The 22,554-nt window shown below is 39.9% G+C and overlaps 1 protein-coding gene across 2 annotated transcripts; it reads left to right on the top strand.

Moving 5' to 3' along the window:
- The first annotated feature begins 103 nt into the window (after nt 1-103).
- Nucleotides 104-21,877, top strand: rab44 (RAB44, member RAS oncogene family). 2 transcript variants are annotated; one of them, XM_003448412.4, is made up of 10 exons: nt 104-207; nt 520-13,731; nt 14,356-14,423; nt 15,887-15,930; nt 16,045-16,182; nt 16,275-16,356; nt 18,809-18,923; nt 20,430-20,528; nt 20,640-20,716; nt 20,832-21,877. In XM_003448412.4, the coding sequence occupies exons 2-10, from the start codon at nt 538-540 to the stop codon at nt 20,917-20,919; spliced, it is 13,905 nt and encodes a 4,634-aa protein (XP_003448460.3). In that variant the 5' UTR covers nt 104-207; nt 520-537; the 3' UTR covers nt 20,920-21,877. The 2 variants fall into 2 exon arrangements, with proteins under 2 accessions (XP_003448460.3, XP_019214740.1); XM_019359195.2 differs by having other exon boundaries at nt 15,887-15,957.
- Nucleotides 21,878-22,554: the final 677 nt, after the last annotated feature.

Here is a 22,554-nt window from a genome sequence, read left to right as displayed (position 1 = left end):
CTAAAAAGGCAAATGCTGAAAATGAACCTGTTTTAAATTCAGGAAGTACTATAGTTTGCTGCATATGTAGCCCACACAGGAAGCTTAGACACAGTTGCCATTGAAACACACCCCCATGTGTGAAAAGTAACTCCTATTGAACAGAGGCATGACTTCACATTACACAGCAGCTCATGCTGTGACACGAAGAGTTGCCAGATTTCAGTGGTAAGTACATGTGGTGTTAAGTTTTTTTTTTTGTAGAAAACATTTAACTAAATTTTCACAACTCATCAATCTTATGTTTAGGTAAATGAAGTTGTTGCAGTTTAAGGTTCACGGCAGTTTTCACTTGCTTGCCTAACATTTGGTGTTAATACATTTGGTGCACGTGTTACTGTATATAGGTTTCTCGCATTGTTTTGAATATTTTTTTATATTCCGTTAACTACTTTTAGTGTTCTCTGTTCTAAATTTGTATGCAATAGATTGCAACTTGATTTGCAAATACATTGCATGACATGGGTGTTTCATGTTTAGGAGAAAGGATTTCAAGTCATGTCTTCTCAAAATGCAAAGAAAAAGCGACTTGGGTCACGACGAGTGGCACCAAGCCAAAATGAAGTACCGAAGGCTGATAAGTACCACTTAACAGAAACTTCCTCTGTGGCACAAGACTACGCAGTAGAAGAAAGTACTGAATCTTTAAATGTTTTGTCCACCTGGGAAGATTCAAAACCAGAAACTCAACATCCACCTTCAGCAGGAGTCGCATTTAACAGGAGAAAAATTGGGTCTAATCGAAGAAGTAAAGGAAAGCAGTTAGTAAATGATTTAGAAACGGAACCTTACCTCAACCCTGGAAAGGAACTTCAGGAAGAAAGCAGGGGTAATGAAACCTTTGAAACAATAAAAACGCCACGGGCAGTGGAACTTGAGCAGCAGGAAGAATTCGGTCAAGGAAGTGAACATTTGTCTGCACGAGCTAAGGACTGTTCAGAAAGTACACCTGATCAAAATTCTGAGGCTAAAAAGAACTCTTCAGAGGGTGTAATGGAAATTTTAACTCCTGAAATCAATAATCAGCAAGAGTGCAACCCTTGTGAAAATAAGACCAAGCTTGAAGAGATTGACAAATCTGACATGCAAAGTGAAGAAATCAAAGAAAACGTGCATCGTGTGGCTCAACAGTCATCCAGTGACGTGCCAGATGAGGAGCCTTCAACTGTGTATTCTGTAGCAGAAATACAAAGTACAGAAAGAGATGACAAAAACTTGCTCAGGCAGGATGGAAGGTTACAGGGTACCAACTTGGTAAATGAGTCGCATGTAGAATTTGAAGCTTTAGAGGCAGTCACACCAAACATAACCACAGATAAAAACAGCACGGAACAAAATATTGAAGTCGTGTGCAGTGCTGAGCAGGAAACATTTTCACCATCAAAAGAGAAGTTGACTGCAAATGAGGATCCTTGTAGCTTATCTGAAGTTAGAGAAGCATGGCAATCAGAGGATGCTGTGAATAAAATGTACATGTATGAAAATCAGTACTCCTCTAAAATTCAGGGTATTTATGTCACAGAAAATGCTGAGCATCACTTTGTGACTCAGGAAAATGAGGAGCATATTGGCGCAGACAGCAAAGACAGTGGAGTGTCTCTACAATCTACAACCTCATTGGCAACTCCACCTTTTGAGTCCCAACTTCAGGACAATACTGTGAGCACAGATAAGCAAACCCATGCTGTCACCGAATCCAGGGGACATAGAAGAAAAATGGGATCCACTCGTAGAAATAAAGGAAGACAGCGTGATGAGGAAATTAAAGATGAAGATGCAATTGGTGATGAAACCCCTGAAACATCAGAAATGTCAGCAACAGAGACTACAAGTCCTGAAGAATTACTGCAAGGAAAGGAGTGTGATGTTCCTCTGTCTGTGCCACATGACAGCTCCATGTTCACAGTGTCTGCACCTGCTTATTCTCCTGAGGTCCAGAACCAAACAGCAACAAGCTATCCTGAGATTAGCTTGGGCAGTTTAATTCCTGAACGTGAAAGCCGTCAACAAAATCCAGATGAGCAAGATTTTAAAGTGGTTTCAGATAAACCATTGGAATCTGGGATGGAAGAAGTGGATGAATCTGAAACTGCTCTGAGTGAAGAAGTCGAAGATGCCACTCACTCAGAGGAAACTGTCAGTAAAATGCATGAAGATGAGGTTGAAACAACACAAATACAAGATGTGCTGCAGAATGATTTCTCATCTGAAAATGTGATTGATGATGCCACAGAAAACTCCTTAATGACTTCTGAAGACTTAGACCAAACTGAAAATAGCAACACATACCAGTTTCAAGTGATGGTGCAGAGTCCTGATGAATCTGTAACCAAAGTTGAAGTTTCAACTCCTGATGACAAACAAGCTGAGCATCACTTTGTGACTCGGGAAAATGAGGAGGATATTGGCGCAGACAGCAAAGACAGTGGAGTGTCTCTACAATCTACAACCTCATTGGCAACTCCACCTTTTGAGTCCCAACTTCAGGACAATACTGTGAGCACAGATAAGCAAACCCATGCTGTCACCGAATCCAGGGGACATAGAAGAAAAATGGGATCCACTCGTAGAAATAAAGGAAGACAGCGTGATAAGGAAATTATAGATGAAGATGCAATTGGTGATGAAACCCCTGAAACATCAGAAATGTCAGCAACAGAGACTACAAGACCTGAAGAATTACTGCAAGGAAATGAGTGTGATGTTCCTCTGTCTGTGCCACATGACAGCTCCATGTTCACAGTGTCTGCACCTGCTTATTCTCCTGAGGTCCAGAACCAAACGGCAACAAGCTATCCTGAGATTAGCTTGGGCAGTTTAATTCCTGAAAGTGAAAGCCGTCAACAAAATCCAGATGAGCAAGATTTTAAAGTGGTTTCAGATAAACCATTGGAATCTGGGATGGAAGAAGTGGATGAATCTGAAACTGCTCTGAGTGAAGAAGTCGAAGATGCCACTCACTCAGAGGAAACTGTCAGTAAAATGCATGAAGATGAGGTTGAAACAACACAAATACAAGATGTGCTGCAGAATGATTTCTCATCTGAAAATGTGATTGATGATGCCACAGAAAACTCCTTAATGACTTCTGAAGACTTAGACCAAACTGAAAATAGCAACACATACCAGTTTCAAGTGATGGTGCAGAGTCCTGATGAATCTGTAACCAAAGTTGAAGTTTCAACTCCTGATGACAAACAAGCTGAGCATCACTTTGTGACTCGGGAAAATGAGGAGGATATTGGCGCAGACAGCAAAGACAGTGGAGTGTCTCTACAATCTACAACCTCATTGGCAACTCCACCTTTTGAGTCCCAACTTCAGGACAATACTGTGAGCACAGATAAGCAAACCCATGCTGTCACCGAATCCAGGGGACATAGAAGAAAAATGGGATCCACTCGTAGAAATAAAGGAAGACAGCGTGATGAGGAAATTAAAGATGAAGATGCAATTGGTGATGAAACCCCTGAAACATCAGAAATGTCAGCAACAGAGACTACAAGACCTGAAGAATTACTGCAAGGAAAGGAGTGTGATGTTCCTCTGTCTGTGCCACATGACAGCTCCATGTTCACAGTGTCTGCACCTGCTTATTCTCCTGAGGTCCAGAACCAAACAGCAACAAGCTATCCTGAGATTAGCTTGGGCAGTTTAATTCCTGAACGTGAAAGCCGTCAACAAAATCCAGATGAGCAAGATTTTAAAGTGGTTTCAGATAAACCATTGGAATCTGGGATGGAAGAAGTGGATGAATCTGAAACTGCTCTGAGTGAAGAAGTCGAAGATGCCACTCACTCAGAGGAAACTGTCAGTAAAATGCATGAAGATGAGGTTGAAACAACACAAATACAAGATGTGCTGCAGAATGATTTCTCATCTGAAAATGTGATTGATGATGCCACAGAAAACTCCTTAATGACTTCTGAAGACTTAGACCAAACTGAAAATAGCAACACATACCAGTTTCAAGTGATGGTGCAGAGTCCTGATGAATCTGTAACCAAAGTTGAAGTTTCAACTCCTGATGACAAACAAGCTGAGCATCACTTTGTGACTCGGGAAAATGAGGAGGATATTGGCGCAGACAGCAAAGACAGTGGAGTGTCTCTACAATCTACAACCTCATTGGCAACTCCACCTTTTGAGTCCCAACTTCAGGACAATACTGTGAGCACAGATAAGCAAACCCATGCTGTCACCGAATCCAGGGGACATAGAAGAAAAATGGGATCCACTCGTAGAAATAAAGGAAGACAGCGTGATGAGGAAATTAAAGATGAAGATGCAATTGGTGATGAAACCCCTGAAACATCAGAAATGTCAGCAACAGAGACTACAAGACCTGAAGAATTACTGCAAGGAAATGAGTGTGATGTTCCTCTGTCTGTGTCACATGACAGCTCCATGTTCACAGTGTCTGCACCTGCTTATTCTCCTGAGGTCCAGAACCAAACAGCAACAAGCTATCCTGAGATTAGCTTGGGCAGTTTAATTCCTGAAAGTGAAAGCCGTCAACAAAATCCAGATGAGCAAGATTTTAAAGTGGTTTCAGATAAACCATTGGAATCTGGGATGGAAGAAGTGGATGAATCTGAAACTGCTCTGAGTGAAGAAGTCGAAGATGCCACTCACTCAGAGGAAACTGTCAGTAAAATGCATGAAGATGAGGTTGAAACAACACAAATACAAGATGTGCTGCAGAATGATTTCTCATCTGAAAATGTGATTGATGATGCCACAGAAAACTCCTTAATGACTTCTGAAGACTTAGACCAAACTGAAAATAGCAACACATACCAGTTTCAAGTGATGGTGCAGAGTCCTGATGAATCTGTAACCAAAGTTGAAGTTTCAACTCCTGATGACAAACAAGCTGAGCATCACTTTGTGACTCGGGAAAATGAGGAGGATATTGGCGCAGACAGCAAAGACAGTGGAGTGTCTCTACAATCTACAACCTCATTGGCAACTCCACCTTTTGAGTCCCAACTTCAGGACAATACTGTGAGCACAGATAAGCAAACCCATGCTGTCACCGAATCCAGGGGTCATAGAAGAAAAATGGGATCCACTCGTAGAAATAAAGGAAGACAGCGTGATGAGGAAATTAAAGATGAAGATGCAATTGGTGATGAAACCCCTGAAACAACAGAAATGTCAGCAACAGAGACTACAAGACCTGAAGAATTACTGCAAGGAAAGGAGTGTGATGTTCCTCTGTCTGTGCCACATGACAGCTCCATGTTCACAGTGTCTGCACCTGCTTATTCTCCTGAGGTCCAGAACCAAACAGCAACAAGCTATCCTGAGATTAGCTTGGGCAGTTTAATTCCTGAAAGTGAAAGCCGTCAACAAAATCTAGATGAGCAAGATTTTAAAGTGGTTTCAGATAAACCATTGGAATCTGGGATGGAAGAAGTGGATGAATCTGAAACTGCTCTGAGTGAAGAAGTCGAAGATGCCACTCACTCAGAGGAAACTGTCAGTAAAATGCATGAAGATGAGGTTGAAACAACACAAATACAAGATGTGCTGCAGAATGATTTCTCATCTGAAAATGTGATTGATGATGCCACAGAAAACTCCTTAATGACTTCTGAAGACTTAGACCAAACTGAAAATAGCAACACATACCAGTTTCAAGTGATGGTGCAGAGTCCTGATGAATCTGTAACCAAAGTTGAAGTTTCAACTCCTGATGACAAACAAGCTGAGCATCACTTTGTGACTCGGGAAAATGAGGAGGATATTGGCGCAGACAGCAAAGACAGTGGAGTGTCTCTACAATCTACAACCTCATTGGCAACTCCACCTTTTGAGTCCCAACTTCAGGACAATACTGTGAGCACAGATAAGCAAACCCATGCTGTCACCGAATCCAGGGGACATAGAAGAAAAATGGGATCCACTCGTAGAAATAAAGGAAGACAGCGTGATAAGGAAATTAAAGATGAAGATGCAATTGGTGATGAAACCCCTGAAACATCAGAAATGTCAGCAACAGAGACTACAAGACCTGAAGAATTACTGCAAGGAAATGAGTGTGATGTTCCTCTGTCTGTGCCACATGACAGCTCCATGTTCACAGTGTCTGCACCTGCTTATTCTCCTGAGGTCCAGAACCAAACAGCAACAAGCTATCCTGAGATTAGCTTGGGCAGTTTAATTCCTGAAAGTGAAAGCCGTCAACAAAATCCAGATGAGCAAGATTTTAAAGTGGTTTCAGATAAACCATTGGAATCTGGGATGGAAGAAGTGGATGAATCTGAAACTGCTCTGAGTGAAGAAGTCGAAGATGCCACTCACTCAGAGGAAACTGTCAGTAAAATGCATGAAGATGAGGTTGAAACAACACAAATACAAGATGTGCTGCAGAATGATTTCTCATCTGAAAATGTGATTGATGATGCCACAGAAAACTCCTTAATGACTTCTGAAGACTTAGACCAAACTGAAAATAGCAACACATACCAGTTTCAAGTGATGGTGCAGAGTCCTGATGAATCTGTAACCAAAGTTGAAGTTTCAACTCCTGATGACAAACAAGCTGAGCATCACTTTGTGACTCGGGAAAATGAGGAGGATATTGGCGCAGACAGCAAAGACAGTGGAGTGTCTCTACAATCTACAACCTCATTGGCAACTCCACCTTTTGAATCCCAACTTCAGGACAACACTGTGAGCACAGATAAGCAAACCCATGCTGTCACCGAATCCAGGGGACATAGAAGAAAAATGGGATCCACTCGTAGAAATAAAGGAAGACAGCGTGATAAGGAAATTATAGATGAAGATGCAATTGGTGATGAAACCCCTGAAACATCAGACATGTCAGCAACAGAGACTACAAGACCTGAAGAATTACTGCAAGGAAATGAGTGTGATGTTCCTCTGTCTGTGCCACATGACAGCTCCATGTTCACAGTGTCTGCACCTGCTTATTCTCCTGAGGTCCAGAACCAAACAGCAACAAGCTATCCTGAGATTAGCTTGGGCAGTTTAATTCCTGAACGTGAAAGCCGTCAACAAAATCCAGATGAGCAAGATTTTAAAGTGGTTTCAGATAAACCATTGGAATCTGGGATGGAAGAAGTGGATGAATCTGAAACTGCTCTGAGTGAAGAAGTCGAAGATGCCACTCACTCAGAGGAAACTGTCAGTAAAATGCATGAAGATGAGGTTGAAACAACACAAATACAAGATGTGCTGCAGAATGATTTCTCATCTGAAAATGTGATTGATGATGCCACAGAAAACTCCTTAATGACTTCTGAAGACTTAGACCAAACTGAAAATAGCAACACATACCAGTTTCAAGTGATGGTGCAGAGTCCTGATGAATCTGTAACCAAAGTTGAAGTTTCAACTCCTGATGACAAAAAAGCTGAGCATCACTTTGTGACTCGGGAAAATGAGGAGGATATTGGCGCAGACAGCAAAGACAGTGGAGTGTCTCTACAATCTACAACCTCATTGGCAACTCCACCTTTTGAGTCCCAACTTCAGGACAATACTGTGAGCACAGATAAGCAAACCCATGCTGTCACCGAATCCAGGGGACATAGAAGAAAAATGGGATCCACTCGTAGAAATAAAGGAAGACAGCGTGATAAGGAAATTAAAGATGAAGATGCAATTGGTGATGAAACCCCTGAAACATCAGAAATGTCAGCAACAGAGACTACAAGACCTGAAGAATTACTGCAAGGAAATGAGTGTGATGTTCCTCTGTCTGTGCCACATGACAGCTCCATGTTCACAGTGTCTGCACCTGCTTATTCTCCTGAGGTCCAGAACCAAACAGCAACAAGCTATCCTGAGATTAGCTTGGGCAGTTTAATTCCTGAAAGTGAAAGCCGTCAACAAAATCCAGATGAGCAAGATTTTAAAGTGGTTTCAGATAAACCATTGGAATCTGGGATGGAAGAAGTGGATGAATCTGAAACTGCTCTGAGTGAAGAAGTCGAAGATGCCACTCACTCAGAGGAAACTGTCAGTAAAATGCATGAAGATGAGGTTGAAACAACACAAATACAAGATGTGCTGCAGAATGATTTCTCATCTGAAAATGTGATTGATGATGCCACAGAAAACTCCTTAATGACTTCTGAAGACTTAGACCAAACTGAAAATAGCAACACATACCAGTTTCAAGTGATGGTGCAGAGTCCTGATGAATCTGTAACCAAAGTTGAAGTTTCAACTCCTGATGACAAACAAGCTGAGCATCACTTTGTGACTCGGGAAAATGAGGAGGATATTGGCGCAGACAGCAAAGACAGTGGAGTGTCTCTACAATCTACAACCTCATTGGCAACTCCACCTTTTGAATCCCAACTTCAGGACAATACTGTGAGCACAGATAAGCAAACCCATGCTGTCACCGAATCCAGGGGACATAGAAGAAAAATGGGATCCACTCGTAGAAATAAAGGAAGACAGCGTGATAAGGAAATTATAGATGAAGATGCAATTGGTGATGAAACCCCTGAAACATCAGAAATGTCAGCAACAGAGACTACAAGACCTGAAGAATTACTGCAAGGAAAGGAGTGTGATGTTCCTCTGTCTGTGCCACATGACAGCTCCATGTTCACAGTGTCTGCACCTGCTTATTCTCCTGAGGTCCAGAACCAAACAGCAACAAGCTATCCTGAGATTAGCTTGGGCAGTTTAATTCCTGAAAGTGAAAGCCGTCAACAAAATCCAGATGAGCAAGATTTTAAAGTGGTTTCAGATAAACCATTGGAATCTGGGATGGAAGAAGTGGATGAATCTGAAACTGCTCTGAGTGAAGAAGTCGAAGATGCCACTCACTCAGAGGAAACTGTCAGTAAAATGCATGAAGATGAGGTTGAAACAACACAAATACAAGATGTGCTGCAGAATGATTTCTCATCTGAAAATGTGATTGATGATGCCACAGAAAACTCCTTAATGACTTCTGAAGACTTAGACCAAACTGAAAATAGCAACACATACCAGTTTCAAGTGATGGTGCAGAGTCCTGATGAATCTGTAACCAAAGTTGAAGTTTCAACTCCTGATGACAAACAAGCTGAGCATCACTTTGTGACTCGGGAAAATGAGGAGGATATTGGCGCAGACAGCAAAGACAGTGGAGTGTCTCTACAATCTACAACCTCATTGGCAACTCCACCTTTTGAATCCCAACTTCAGGACAACACTGTGAGCACAGATAAGCAAACCCATGCTGTCACCGAATCCAGGGGACATAGAAGAAAAATGGGATCCACTCGTAGAAATAAAGGAAGACAGCGTGATAAGGAAATTATAGATGAAGATGCAATTGGTGATGAAACCCCTGAAACATCAGAAATGTCAGCAACAGAGACTACAAGACCTGAAGAATTACTGCAAGGAAAGGAGTGTGATGTTCCTCTGTCTGTGCCACATGACAGCTCCATGTTCACAGTGTCTGCACCTGCTTATTCTCCTGAGGTCCAGAACCAAACAGCAACAAGCTATCCTGAGATTAGCTTGGGCAGTTTAATTCCTGAAAGTGAAAGCCGTCAACAAAATCCAGATGAGCAAGATTTTAAAGTGGTTTCAGATAAACCATTGGAATCTGGGATGGAAGAAGTGGATGAATCTGAAACTGCTCTGAGTGAAGAAGTCGAAGATGCCACTCACTCAGAGGAAACTGTCAGTAAAATGCATGAAGATGAGGTTGAAACAACACAAATACAAGATGTGCTGCAGAATGATTTCTCATCTGAAAATGTGATTGATGATGCCACAGAAAACTCCTTAATGACTTCTGAAGACTTAGACCAAACTGAAAATAGCAACACATACCAGTTTCAAGTGATGGTGCAGAGTCCTGATGAATCTGTAACCAAAGTTGAAGTTTCAACTCCTGATGACAAACAAGCTGAGCATCACTTTGTGACTCGGGAAAATGAGGAGGATATTGGCGCAGACAGCAAAGACAGTGGAGTGTCTCTACAATCTACAACCTCATTGGCAACTCCACCTTTTGAGTCCCAACTTCAGGACAATACTGTGAGCACAGATAAGCAAACCCATGCTGTCACCGAATCCAGGGGACATAGAAGAAAAATGGGATCCACTCGTAGAAATAAAGGAAGACAGCGTGATAAGGAAATTAAAGATGAAGATGCAATTGGTGATGAAACCCCTGAAACATCAGAAATGTCAGCAACAGAGACTACAAGACCTGAAGAATTACTGCAAGGAAATGAGTGTGATGTTCCTCTGTCTGTGCCACATGACAGCTCCATGTTCACAGTGTCTACACCTGCTTATTCTCCTGACATCAAAAGCCCAACTGCAAAGAGCCATTCTGAGATTAGCCTGGACAGATTAATTCCTGAAAGTAAAAACCTTAACGAAGATAAAAATCAGACAACCTTTACTTTGATTTCAGATAAACTATTGGAATCTGTAATGGAAGAAGTGGGTAAATCTGAAACTGCGCTGACTGAAGAAGTCAAAGATCCTCATCACCCTGATGGCAAACACGCTGAACAGCACTTTGTGACTCAGGAAATCAAGGAAGGTGATTCTCCACACACTAGGGACAGTGGAGTCTCTCTACAAACTCAACTCTCATTAGCAACTCCACCTTTTGAGTCCCAACTTCAGGACAATACTGTGAGCACAGATAAGCCAACCCATGCTGTCACCGAATCCAGGGGACATAGAAGAAAAATGGGATCCACTCGTAGAAATAAAGTTAGACAGCGTGATAAGGAATTTAAAGATGAAGATGAAATTGGTGATGAAACCCCTGAAACAACAGAAATATCAGCAACAGAGGCTAAAAGACCTGAAGAATTACTGCAAGGAAATGAGTGTGATGTTCCTCTGTCTGTGCCACATGACAGCTCCATGTTTACAGTGTCTGCACCTGCTTATTCTCCTGATGTCCAGAGGCCAACTGGAACAAGCTATTCTGAGATTAGCCTGGACAGTTTCATTTCTAAAAGTGAGAATCTTAAGGAAGATAAAAGTCAGACAACCTTTACCGTGATTTCAAATAAACCATTGGAATCTGTAATGGAAGAAGTGATTAAATTTGAAACTGCTCTGACTGAAGAAGTCAAAAATCCTCATCACCCCGATGGCAAACAAGCTGTACATCACTTTGTGACTCAGGAAAACAATGAAGGTGATGCCTCAGACAGCAAAGACAGTGGATTCTTTCTTCAAGCTCCACCCTCATTTTCAAACCATTCCTTTGAAAACCAATTTCAGGACAATACTATGAACACTAGTGAGCAAATGCACAATGTCTTTGATAGGGGGAGCAGGAGAAAAATGGGATCCAGCCGTCGAAATAAAGGCAGAAATCGTGATAAGGAATTTAAAGATGAAAATACAGTTGGAGATGAAATGCCTGAAAGAGCAGAAATGTTAGCAACTGAAGATACAAGACCTGAAGAATTACTGCAAGAAAACAAGCATGATATTTCTCTGTCTGTGCCATATAGTGAAAATTCCCTGAAAAATCAAAATGACAGAGATACTAAATTGATTTATGATAAACCAGTGCAGGCTACGATGGAAGAAGTGGAAAAAGATCAGGACACAGAACCTTTAGCACAGGATGGAAATTTACCCAGCAATATTTTGTTAAGTGGAACAACAGAGTGTACCATTACAGTTGAGATAACAACTGAAAAAACTGGCCCAAGAGAAAGCACTGAAGTTGAATGCAGTGCTGCACGAGAAACATTTTTAGCATCACAAAATGTGTTGACTACAAATAGGGAACAACACGAGCATTGCAACCCAACTGAGGCATTAATGCATCAAACTGACTACAGCTCAAATACAGAGAGTCACCAAACACCCTTATCTGAAACAAATATCTCTTTGGACTTCCAACATCAGGATAATTCTGAGAACAGTATAGAAATTCACACAGGCCTCAGCCGTACAGGCAATAGAAAGAAAATGGGTTCAAGCCGAAGAAATAAAGGAAGACAGTCTGTCAATGATCCTGATGCATACCAGGAACCTAAAGATGACATTTTAGGTTCCAGAACAGTTAAAATGTCACCAGCAACAGATATAACAAAGGAGGAAGAAGCAAAAGACCTCATATCCGTTGAAAAAGAAATGCAGATTAGCTCAACTGCAAAAGAGGGCAAAAAGAAAGAAAAGCTGTTGGAGGAAGATGCATCTTTCTTACAGAATAATATGGATAGCAATACAGATGTCAATGAGGAAAATAAAGTTGTTCAAGAGGCTATGAATTTAGATCAGCTTACAGGATGTGACACAATTACAAAGCACCTGATGCAATCACCACAAGCCTCAGTTTGTGAAGTTCCCTCAGACGTGCAGCATATCTCATATCATGGTGGCATCGAAAGCTCTAGCTCTCTGAAGGTGCTTGATGAAGAAGAAGCATTTGAGGCAATGGATGCAAGCAACAGCCAGCAAGAACAAACTCAATCAGGTAACAGAAATAATTTGCAAATAAATCCAAAACAGAAGAAGAGAAAGATAGGTTCTACTCGCAGGAGTCAACTCAACAGAAAAAAAGAGGAAGAAACAGACAACACAGATGAAACCAAGGAAAGTGACTTTTACACCGAAGCTGACGTGAGGAATATTGACAAGCTGGACGTGGGAGAGTTACCGTTAACTACAGACATACCACAAAATGAAACTGCACAACCGTTATTCTTTGCTGTTCATAAACAACAGGAAGCTGATGAAATCTTTTCTGAACCAAGCAGTACAGAGATCAATGTGATACCAGTAGTAGAAGATTTTAAGGCCCCTCTTCCTGAACAGTCTTCCTCTCTCCGTGAAGAAATCATCACTCTGGTTACATGCGTTAACACAGGTGATGTAAGAGAAGTTATTGTGGAGCCACCACAGCTAGACGATTTTACAAACACTGAGACTCGAATAACCACTGTGGTCGCGGGTAGAAGCAGACGCTCCATAAATCAGTTGCTGCCCCCAAATGCCGAGGCTGTGACAGACACTGGCATAGCAGAAGAGAGCTTAGTGTCTTCTAGTGAGGCCAGGCAGAATACACATAGCAATGAGGAAAGGCCAGAGAGCATAACAGTAGTACAAGATCAAGATGCTAATGTGAAAAATCCAAGTGACTTGAATGAAGGAGCTCATAATGAAACTCAAGAGATGAGGAGTGAAAGTCCAAATTTAAATTTGAGCAACCGGAGAAGAAAGATGGGCTCCACCCGCAGGAATCTTGGATCCAGAAACAAAGAAGAGCTGCATCAAAAACAGGAGGTGGATAATAAAGCGAAAGAGACTGGAACAGACATTGGGGAAACTGAATGTGTCCCCAGAATCAAAGAAGAAGCGCTTCAGCTTCACACAGATCACAAAGACATTGATGGTGAACAAGGAAAACAGAAAGTATTTGAAACAGTGGAAATCAGCCCTCCGGGTCAGTCTAAATTCAAGCATCTGCCTGAGCAAACAGTTGAAGAGAGGCCTGTTTCCCAAGACCAGTTAGCAGAAACAGAGCATCACACTGCAAATGACCTCCTGTCTACATCCTCCAAAGATGATGTGGTATCAGAATCAGCATCTGGAGGGAGGAGAAGAAAATTGGGATCTAACCGAAGGTCCCGTGGACATCAGCGTATAGAAGACCAAACAGGAGAGAGCACAGTAATAGATGATCAAAGTGGGACAGATGCCAAAATTTCAGAGGTAAGCAGCAATGTTTTGGGGTTTTTGTTTAGTTTAGTTTTTTAGGATTTAGTAGAAACCTAATTGTGTGCAATTTTACCAAAAATTCATGCACAGACTACATTTAAATTTGACTATTAAATGCAATTCCTTATTGAACTTTGTTGTGTTTACAATTCTGTGCAAAGTTGTGAATAGAGAATAGTTATTATTGGACAAGTGTTCTTTCACATAGGCAAGCCTACATTGTTATTTACACCCCATTTGCAGTAGATACTTTGCAAAGTGGATTGTTTGTGGCAAGAACATTGTGACACAGGGAACTAAAAAGAGGAACGTGAGGTTTACATAGCATGTTTCACATATAGCAAACGAGAACATGTGTTCACCTTCTTCGGAAACCTAGCAGATAAGGGCTTTGAATGAGATCAGCAAATAATGGCTTTAAAGATGTCACAATAAATCATTATTATCGACAAAGAATGGGAAACCAGTATGTCAGATATTCCAGTTTCAGATATTATTAGGAGACGACTGATTACTAGATGATAGCTATCAAAGTAGAATAATTTGCACTTTCACATCATGAAATGAGTTTGTCATCCACATTTAGAAGCATAAAAAGCCCTACTTTTCTTTCTGCAGGTTGGAAAAAGTGATAAGAACCCATCATCGGGACTCTCAAAGAGTGAAGAGCACTCAAAGACTGTGAGGTGGGTCTAACACACAGAGATTCATCAGATATTTTTAAAAAGGCTGGGGTTGTCCAGATACCTAATTAGCTTTCAAGTGTTGGCTTTCCTACTTGACTTATTCACTGTAACTCATAGATAAGTCCAAATTTGTTACAGTGTAGTCTATTATTTTTAATACTGAATATTCATGTTCATATTGCATATATAGCAACGGACAACCAACTATAATATCAGTCACTTCAAAGTTCACTTTGTAATATCAGGAAGAAAATGTCCATGAAATTGTTGAAAACATTTTACAATTTGTCAATCTATTTGAGTCACACACAAAAGGAAAGTACACATTTTTTTTATTCTGAGCTTTTACACAGTAGAACATAATAACACTGTGTCATTATTTAGTCAACAAGAACTAAGCCAAAATTCAGAAGGAGTGTGTGTGTAAAACTAAGTAGACTTTTACTGCTTCAGTGTGACCACCTTTATAAAACCAGAAGTGCCCCTTTTCCAGCAATTCCAAAACATTCAAGACAGCTAATCTTCCCAGAAGTGAACGTCCCAACAAATTCACCCCTAGGTCAGACCATGCGATGCCATGCTGCCAAGAGAAAGCCTGTTCTCTCTAAAAACAACATGGCAGCATGGCTGAAGTTTGCAATATTGCATCTGAAAAATCCGCAGACTTCTCAAACATCTCTACTTTGCACACATGTGACCAAAGTAGAGATGTTTGGCCATAAAGCACATAAAGTCCAGGCCTCAAAGTAAATTTAATGTGGTAGCAAGACCTCGAGAGCGCTGTGCATTAACAAATGCCTGCAAACCTCAATAAAAAGGACTCAATGTCGGAAAGAAGAGTGAGCCAAAAATCCTCCACAGCGATGTGAGAGACTGATAAAGTCATAGAGAAAACAATTACTTCGACTTAATTCTGTGAAAATACAGAATCATAGGGTGTGTTTAGTTTTTTTGCACATTGCTTCTGCATTTTGTCTTAGTATTTGTTAAATTAATAATAGCATGGAGTAATATGTTCTGTGTTGTTGTTCCTCTGACGCTGTAGTTAAAATAATTTAAGAACATGGTAATGACTGTAGGATTTCTTGTTATGCCTTGATAAGGTAAAAACCTGTGTACCGCATGGTACTTTCTTTCTTCTTGCAAGCTTTAAAAATACAGTTATGCAATTACTACTGTACACTAGATTAGCAGTAGTGTATGTACTGTTTTCAGCTGACCTGCTTAGAGACGTGGTGTGAATGTCACCAGAGGGGTGTGGTTTAACAGCACACAGCTTCCTCGCTCCTATTGTTTTAAATAAATAATCACAAATAAGGTGAATGACAAAATTCCTTGTCAAATGTTCAGTGCACAGCAACTCAAATATGAGCTTGAGAAATTCTGAAAACTGACCATTTCAATCTTGCAAATCCTTATGCTGTATATGTCATGAAGTTTTTTTTTGATTGTCTGTTCCACAGTGAGAAGACTTCAGCTCAACCCTGTAATGCTGGAATCTTTCTTGGTAAAGAGAATCAAACACTTTCTTTGGGTAGGAAGACGATCAGAGCAGCTTACCAATAATTATAGGAAAATTTTACATTGAAAGATGATCCATGACCAGACATTTTAATTTCAGTCAATAATCCAGGATTGGCAGACCCCAAATCAAAGCGCTACAATGTGGTGATGATTGGAGACAGCAGTGTGGGAAAGACCTCCTTCATGAAAAGAGCTCAAAGTGGGAAGTTTTCTTTAGATATACCTGCCTCAATCGGTAAGATCCTGGTGTTAATCTCACAATTAATCCTACTAATGTGTATGCACAGTGATGTACATTCTAAATATACATGTAAATATTGTTTATAGGCCTGGATTCGCTGATGTGGCCTGTTGTAGTAGATGGAAAGCCTATGATACTACAGCTATGGGACACAGCAGGTCAAGAAAGGTAAGTCTCAATTTTCCTTTTAGAATGAATCATTGAGACAAATTTTTGATGTTTCACAGTACGTTTAAATTATATGTCACTATGCAAATGTCTTGAGCCACTCTTCATTTCTATATAATTTGCAGATACCATTAATCTGCTGTAGATAGGTTTGTAAGCCTGCCAGTTGTTATTTGGTCTTCCATTTGTCCAGTTTCCTAAATTTGCAAGGACACACAACACAGCACACCCTGCCAAGATATGCCAAAGAATTGGAAACTGACAACTCTTTAGGAATCGTGTTGTTGGTTAAAAAAGGCATTGCTGTTTTGTTGACTGTCAAACTGTGTTATTTTTGGCATTTTTCATAGACTCAAAGAAATGGGAACAAATTATGTTTTTGTGACAGGCTGCTAATAACAAAGTGCCCAAAGATACAATTTAAAATGGGTTCCTTGTTAAGTTGTTCCTTGGTGTAGACAAAACAATCTATCTCCCCTTGAGTCAGATGCCATGTTATGTCATCTGTGCTTGAATCATTCAAAGGTCAATTTTACGGTACAAGGACTGGACTAAGAATGAGTGAAAAAGTAGCCAATATCCAAAGAAAAACTTTGAAACACCTGCAGAAAGCTGGAGAACTACTGCTCAAGACCACTTTAAGAATTACAAGAAAGTCCTTCCAGGCAAAATATAAGGAAATGAGGGCTGGATCAAGACTTTTGCACAGTTTTGTTGCTGAAAGAAGCCATATTGGAGAGAATAAGTTAACTGATTTTTGAGTTTTTATTAAATGTTTTTTCTAGTCTGTTTTGAACAGTACATATTGTACGTATGTGATTAGCTCACAGTAGGCTGCCTGTAGGAGAATAACAAATATCAGTCGTCAGTCTCTTACGTATGACAGTATCAAAGTTCAACTTGTCTGACTTTTCACAGCCCTGGAATTCAGGTTATCTTTTACATTTCATGTTAGGTAAATTCTGTAAATGAACAACTTGTCTGAGTATAAAAACAGTGGGAGCAACACGTCTGCGTTTCCTTGACGTCATAAAGACAAAAAGTACAGTTTATCCATTAAAGTCCGTCATTTATCTACCCAAATTATGAATTCTCCCCAGCCTTGTGATTTTCTCCTACATAGCATGGGTTTGTCAGGAGTAGAAATGAACCAAGTGGAAAATGCAAAGATGTCTTCATAATGAGTGCAAAAAATCTATCCTTCTAATAAAGGAAGAAAAATTACAAACCCTGTGCATGAGAGTTCATTTCTACTTAGTGACTTCTATCATACTACTCATAAAACTAAAAGTTAACTACAGACTTGGATGCACGAGTCCCAAACTACAATAGAGCGACATATCCAGAAGGAAACATACATATGGAGAGAGAGAGAGAAAAAGAAGCAAGTTTCTATATCAAGGTTTTCTAAACAACTACTGCTTTTTGGAGTTTGTTTGAGCCAGACTTGAACAGTTTTATATCTGTTTTGTAAATAAAGCCAATCATCAGAGAAGACACCATCTCTTTTTTAAAGGTACAGGCTATTATTTTGTGGTTTATGATGTCCTGGATGTTGTGCCACATGCAGTCTTGAGGTTCTAGGGAGTGGCTGTGTTTTTTTCAGTGTATAGATAAACTTCCCCAATGGTCAAGGACACGCTGTCCAACTGTTCTGAAGCCTGACAAGGAAGACTGTAATGTAGGTGACCCCCAGTGTTCAAAGCAGTGTGTACACCTTGGAATTCAACCAAGATCTGCAGTTACTACATGTAACAGTATTTACTTAAGTAACACTTGCTTTTGTACATAGATACAGTATAGCAGCCAACTTCAACATGTAACAGGAAATATGCTCAGATCAGAGTCTGTGTATTTAAAGACTGCTTCAGGCTCAAGTGTAACTGGTTTCAGAACTGGTTTGGCACTCCTCAAAAGTGTTTTGTTTTCCAGGATACAATGCAGATTTTGTTCCAGTGACAAAGGTGGACTCAACGCTCATGCAATTTGAAGATGCTTTTAACACTTTTAACTGCAAATTGTAGGCAGACCCCTGTTAGATTAGTTCAGTTAAAAAAAACATAGCAAGAGTGAGAAAGCGTTTGAGACATGCAGTTCCCCAAGAGTTTACAAAAAGCCTCCTTAATGTCAACACTAGAGTGAAGTTTATTCCAACTCTTCACCTAATGGGCAGGCTTCTAAGATGTATTTATTTTATTTTTGCTACAAAAACATCTGGATTGACATTTACTTGTTCAAGGAAGGAAGTCTGAGACATGGGTGCGTCTTGAAAAATATGTTCAGGGTAGCCTCTGCAAACTGCATTAAATGACAAATTTGTGACATTGACTTTTGAGTGAATGTGACGAAAGTAAGTAGAATGTGCTACAGTAGGCAGAGCTAGTGTTTTCCTGGTTTCAAAAAGGAAGTATTAATAGATCACCTCTGATGTCATGCTTTTCTGTCTTTAAAGGTTTCACAGTATCACCAAACAGGTCTTCCACAAAGCCCAGGCCTTTCTCTTGATGTATGACATCACCTCCACTAATAGTTTTTCTGCAGTCAGTTACTGGGCGAACTGTATTCAGGTATGTCTTCCCTTTCAAACTTCAACACCTATTTTTTAAACAGATATTGAAATTACTAGTTAAACATGCTATGTTGTCAAAACATTAATTTGCTTTTATATCCATTTAGTGTATTTGGTTCTAATAGGCAGGCTACACTGGCCATTTCATTAGCACATCTGTTCAGCTGCTTCATAAAAAAATGTAATGAGCTAAGCACATGCAAGTGCATTAAGGTAAGTAGACATAGTCAAGACTACCTGCTGATGTTTAAACAGAGCATTAGAACAAGGAAGAATGATGATTTAAGTGACTTTGAATATGGTTGTTGGTTCTATTTCACTCATCTATAATAAACTTTTCTCTCACAACCTGCCTTGTTGCGAGAGATCAGAGGAGAATGGCCAGGCTGCTTCAATCTGATAAGCAGGCAACAGTAACTTTTAAAAAATGACAAATAACCACCATAAGGTATGCAAAAGAGCATCTCTGAATGCACAATACTTATCAGCTTTGAAGGAGAAGGGCTACAGCAATTCAATTCAATTTCAATTCAATTTTATTTATATAGCGCCAAATCACAACAAAAGTCACCTCAAGGCGCTTTATATTGTACAGTAGATAGCACAATAATAAATACAGAGAAAAACCCAACAATCATATGACCCCCTATGAGCAAGCACTTTGGCGACAGTGGGAAGGAAAAACTCCCTTTTAACAGGAAGAAACCTCTGGCAGAACCAGGCTCAGGGAGGGGCGGGGCCATCTGCTGCAACCGGTTGGGGTGAAAGAAGGAAAACAGGATGAAAGACATGCTGTGGAAGAGAGACAGAGATTAATAACAGATATGATTCGATGCAGAGAGGTCTATTAACACATAGTGAGTGAGAAAGGTGACTGGAAAGGAAAACTCAATGCATCATGGGAATCCCCGGCAGCAGCAGAATAACCCACCGGGTGCCACTCCTGGCAGTTAAGAACAGGAAACTGAGGCTACATTCACACAAGCTCATCACAGTTGGTTAACGGTAGTCTGGAAAAACGTTGCCTGGTCTGATGAGTTTCGATTTCTGCTGCAGCATTCGTATGCTGAGGTCAGAATTTCGAGTAAACGACATGAAAGCGTGGATCAGTCCCGCTGGTGGTGGTGTTTAATGTTTTTATTGGCACACTTGATCCAAATTGACATGATAGCATGTCAATATGGACCAAACTCTCTGGGAAATGTTTTCAGCGCCTTGTTGTATCTATGCCAGGAAGAATTAATGCAGTTCTGAAGTCAAAAAGGGGTCCAACGGGGGGGTACTAACAGGTATACCTAATAAAGTGGCCTATAAGTGTGATACTGAATTGTGTATTTAAAACAGCAGCACATATTTTGATTATTAGTAGAAAAAAGTGTTAATAAATTTAAAACATCAACTATTCATAGTGGAGGGGACCTGAGTGTCTGAAACAGTTGAACCAGCCTACAGAGTTAGTTTGTAAAAACATGTTCAGATTATCAAAATAATTCCTGTTCTGCAGGAGTCTGCTGCTGAAAACGTGACTGTTTTACTTCTTGGAAACAAGAGCGACTGTTCAGAACGACGGGTTAAAACTCATCAGGGGGAAATTCTTGCAAAGGTGCGAATATGTTGCATTACACCCACTCATGAAACAATCACATTCAGTTCAGTAGTTTTAATAACGATCAAAACACCCACAGTGAGTGCAGATATTCATTCTACTCCACAGGAATATGACTTTGAGTTTATGGAGTGCAGTGCTGCCACAGGTGAAAACGTAATCCAGTCTTTGGAAGTTGTAGCCAGGTACGTATATAATTGTATTGTTTTTCTCTAAAACCACATATTTTAATATCGATATGCTGTGTAAAGTCGACTGCTGTGTCATCAGCTGATTGCACTGTTGCTGTGTTGTTGGCAGGAAGCTGAGTCAAAGAATTGACTCAAGAGAAGAAGCCACAGTGTTGCACAAAGAGCCAGAACAGAAAAAAAGCTCAAGATGTTGCTGAACAAATGTGTTTGTCTTTAAAAAAAAAGAAAAGAAAGAAAGAAAGAAACAGACAAGTGGTGAAATCCTGCAAACAAGAACACGGTGTACTGGTCTGGCTTTCTTCTAACTCAATGAATTATATTATATTACTTGTATTACGTGTCTGCATATTTTCAGTCTCGTTATATTTAGATATAAAATTATTTCTTCAAAGGCCTTATATTAGAATATTAGTTTATAGTTAGTAGTGACCAAAATTATATAGTTAAAAAGTGAAGGCGTTTTCAGTGTTTACTACCCAATAATTTAATGCATATACAAGCTTAGTAGATTTAAGTATATTTGCACAGTGTGTGTTTTATCTGCAATATTTTTTTGTGCAATATTGTGCAACTTCAAATAATTTCAAATCACATGATTGACATGATTTTCCCCATGAAGCTGTAATAACTAAACTCACAAGTTTAAGCTTTTAGTTTCAATTTCACAGTTCATATCTGTTGTTGTACATCTACTAAATATTTAGTCTACACTCTCTTCACTTTATAGATTTACTATACTGAAATTTATTGTAAATGTGTATATAGTTTGATTAATTTAAACAGGCAAATACTCCCTTCAGATATTTCCAGAGATCAAGAGAACATATGATGGAGAGCAATTCTAGTACAGTGGTAAATAATTATTATATTAAATATATATTAAACATAATTATACTCGCTTTATTGTGATTTTGTTTACCTTTTCTTCCAAGTTAAGTTGGCATTCATTTTAATTTCAGTCATCACAACTGTCAGGTCTGACACATAATTATGAATAAACATTACTCCCCTATAATTATAGCGCCAGCGACATGATCAACAGTTATATATGTTAAGGTATTTTTATGTTCCTGTGCGTATCCTTTGTGACCAAGTACCTTTAAACCAATTGTTTTAATGGCGTGTCTCATGATTAATAAATCTCCAGATAAACAATGTCTGCTTGTGTACTTAATTTGTGCCCTCGTGGAAGTTATGGGTTTCCAGACTGACAAAGACAACTGTGTTAGCAGTGGAACAACAAGTCCGACAATGGTATGAAGAGCATGTCAACAATGGCGCCACTGCAATAATCTCATATAGTCCCAAAGGAGGTGTTGTGGGAAAGAGAACTGGACTGATCCCATGGGATTCATGTACCCACCTATGACAAGTTCAGTTGATTAATGTGGTTATTTCTGTTTTAAACATGTTGGAAAAACAACAACAACATCAAACTACCTGGCAATTGTAGATTTTACTGCTGTTGCAGATGAGCTTGACATGGTTTTGGACTTTTGTTTTTCAGCAAGAAAAAATAGAAAAATGCACCCACATCCACATCAAAACAACGGCAAGTGGTGAGCCAGAAAAACAAGCCAATGATAAAAGTTAAAAAACAACAGCTCAGGCCCTGCAGGGCTCCACTTTTGCCTATTTGGAGCTGGATCCCTGCAGTGCACGAGCTGTTGAAGATTCAGCTCATTTCCCCATAAATAATTTCACATTACTAAGTTCTTTAATCTTAGACATCACCATAATGCCGTGAAAAAACAAGCATTTCAAATTGGAACAGAGTGGTATTATTCCAAGTTACCATTTTTGTCCTGTGGCACAGACCATCTATCATTTCT

This window comes from Oreochromis niloticus, linkage group LG5 (genome assembly GCF_001858045.2).
Source record: "Oreochromis niloticus isolate F11D_XX linkage group LG5, O_niloticus_UMD_NMBU, whole genome shotgun sequence".
Lineage (NCBI taxonomy): Eukaryota > Metazoa > Chordata > Actinopteri > Cichliformes > Cichlidae > Oreochromis > Oreochromis niloticus.
The sequence above is the reverse complement of the archived record's forward strand: the minus strand, read 5'-3'. Positions and strand labels throughout refer to the sequence as shown.

What these genes read in the sequence shown, in the direction of transcription:
- rab44 (XM_019359195.2), top strand. Translation starts at nt 538, where the DNA reads ATGTCTTCTCAAAATGCAAAGAAAAAGCGACTTGGGTCACGACGAGTG. An exon ending in GAATCAAACACTTTCTTTGG is followed by an intron (nt 15,958 to 16,044) that starts GTAGGAAGACGA and finishes TTTTAATTTCAG; the next exon opens with TCAATAATCCAGGATTGGCA. An exon ending in ACTGGGCGAACTGTATTCAG is followed by an intron (nt 18,924 to 20,429) that starts GTATGTCTTCCC and finishes CCTGTTCTGCAG; the next exon opens with GAGTCTGCTGCTGAAAACGT.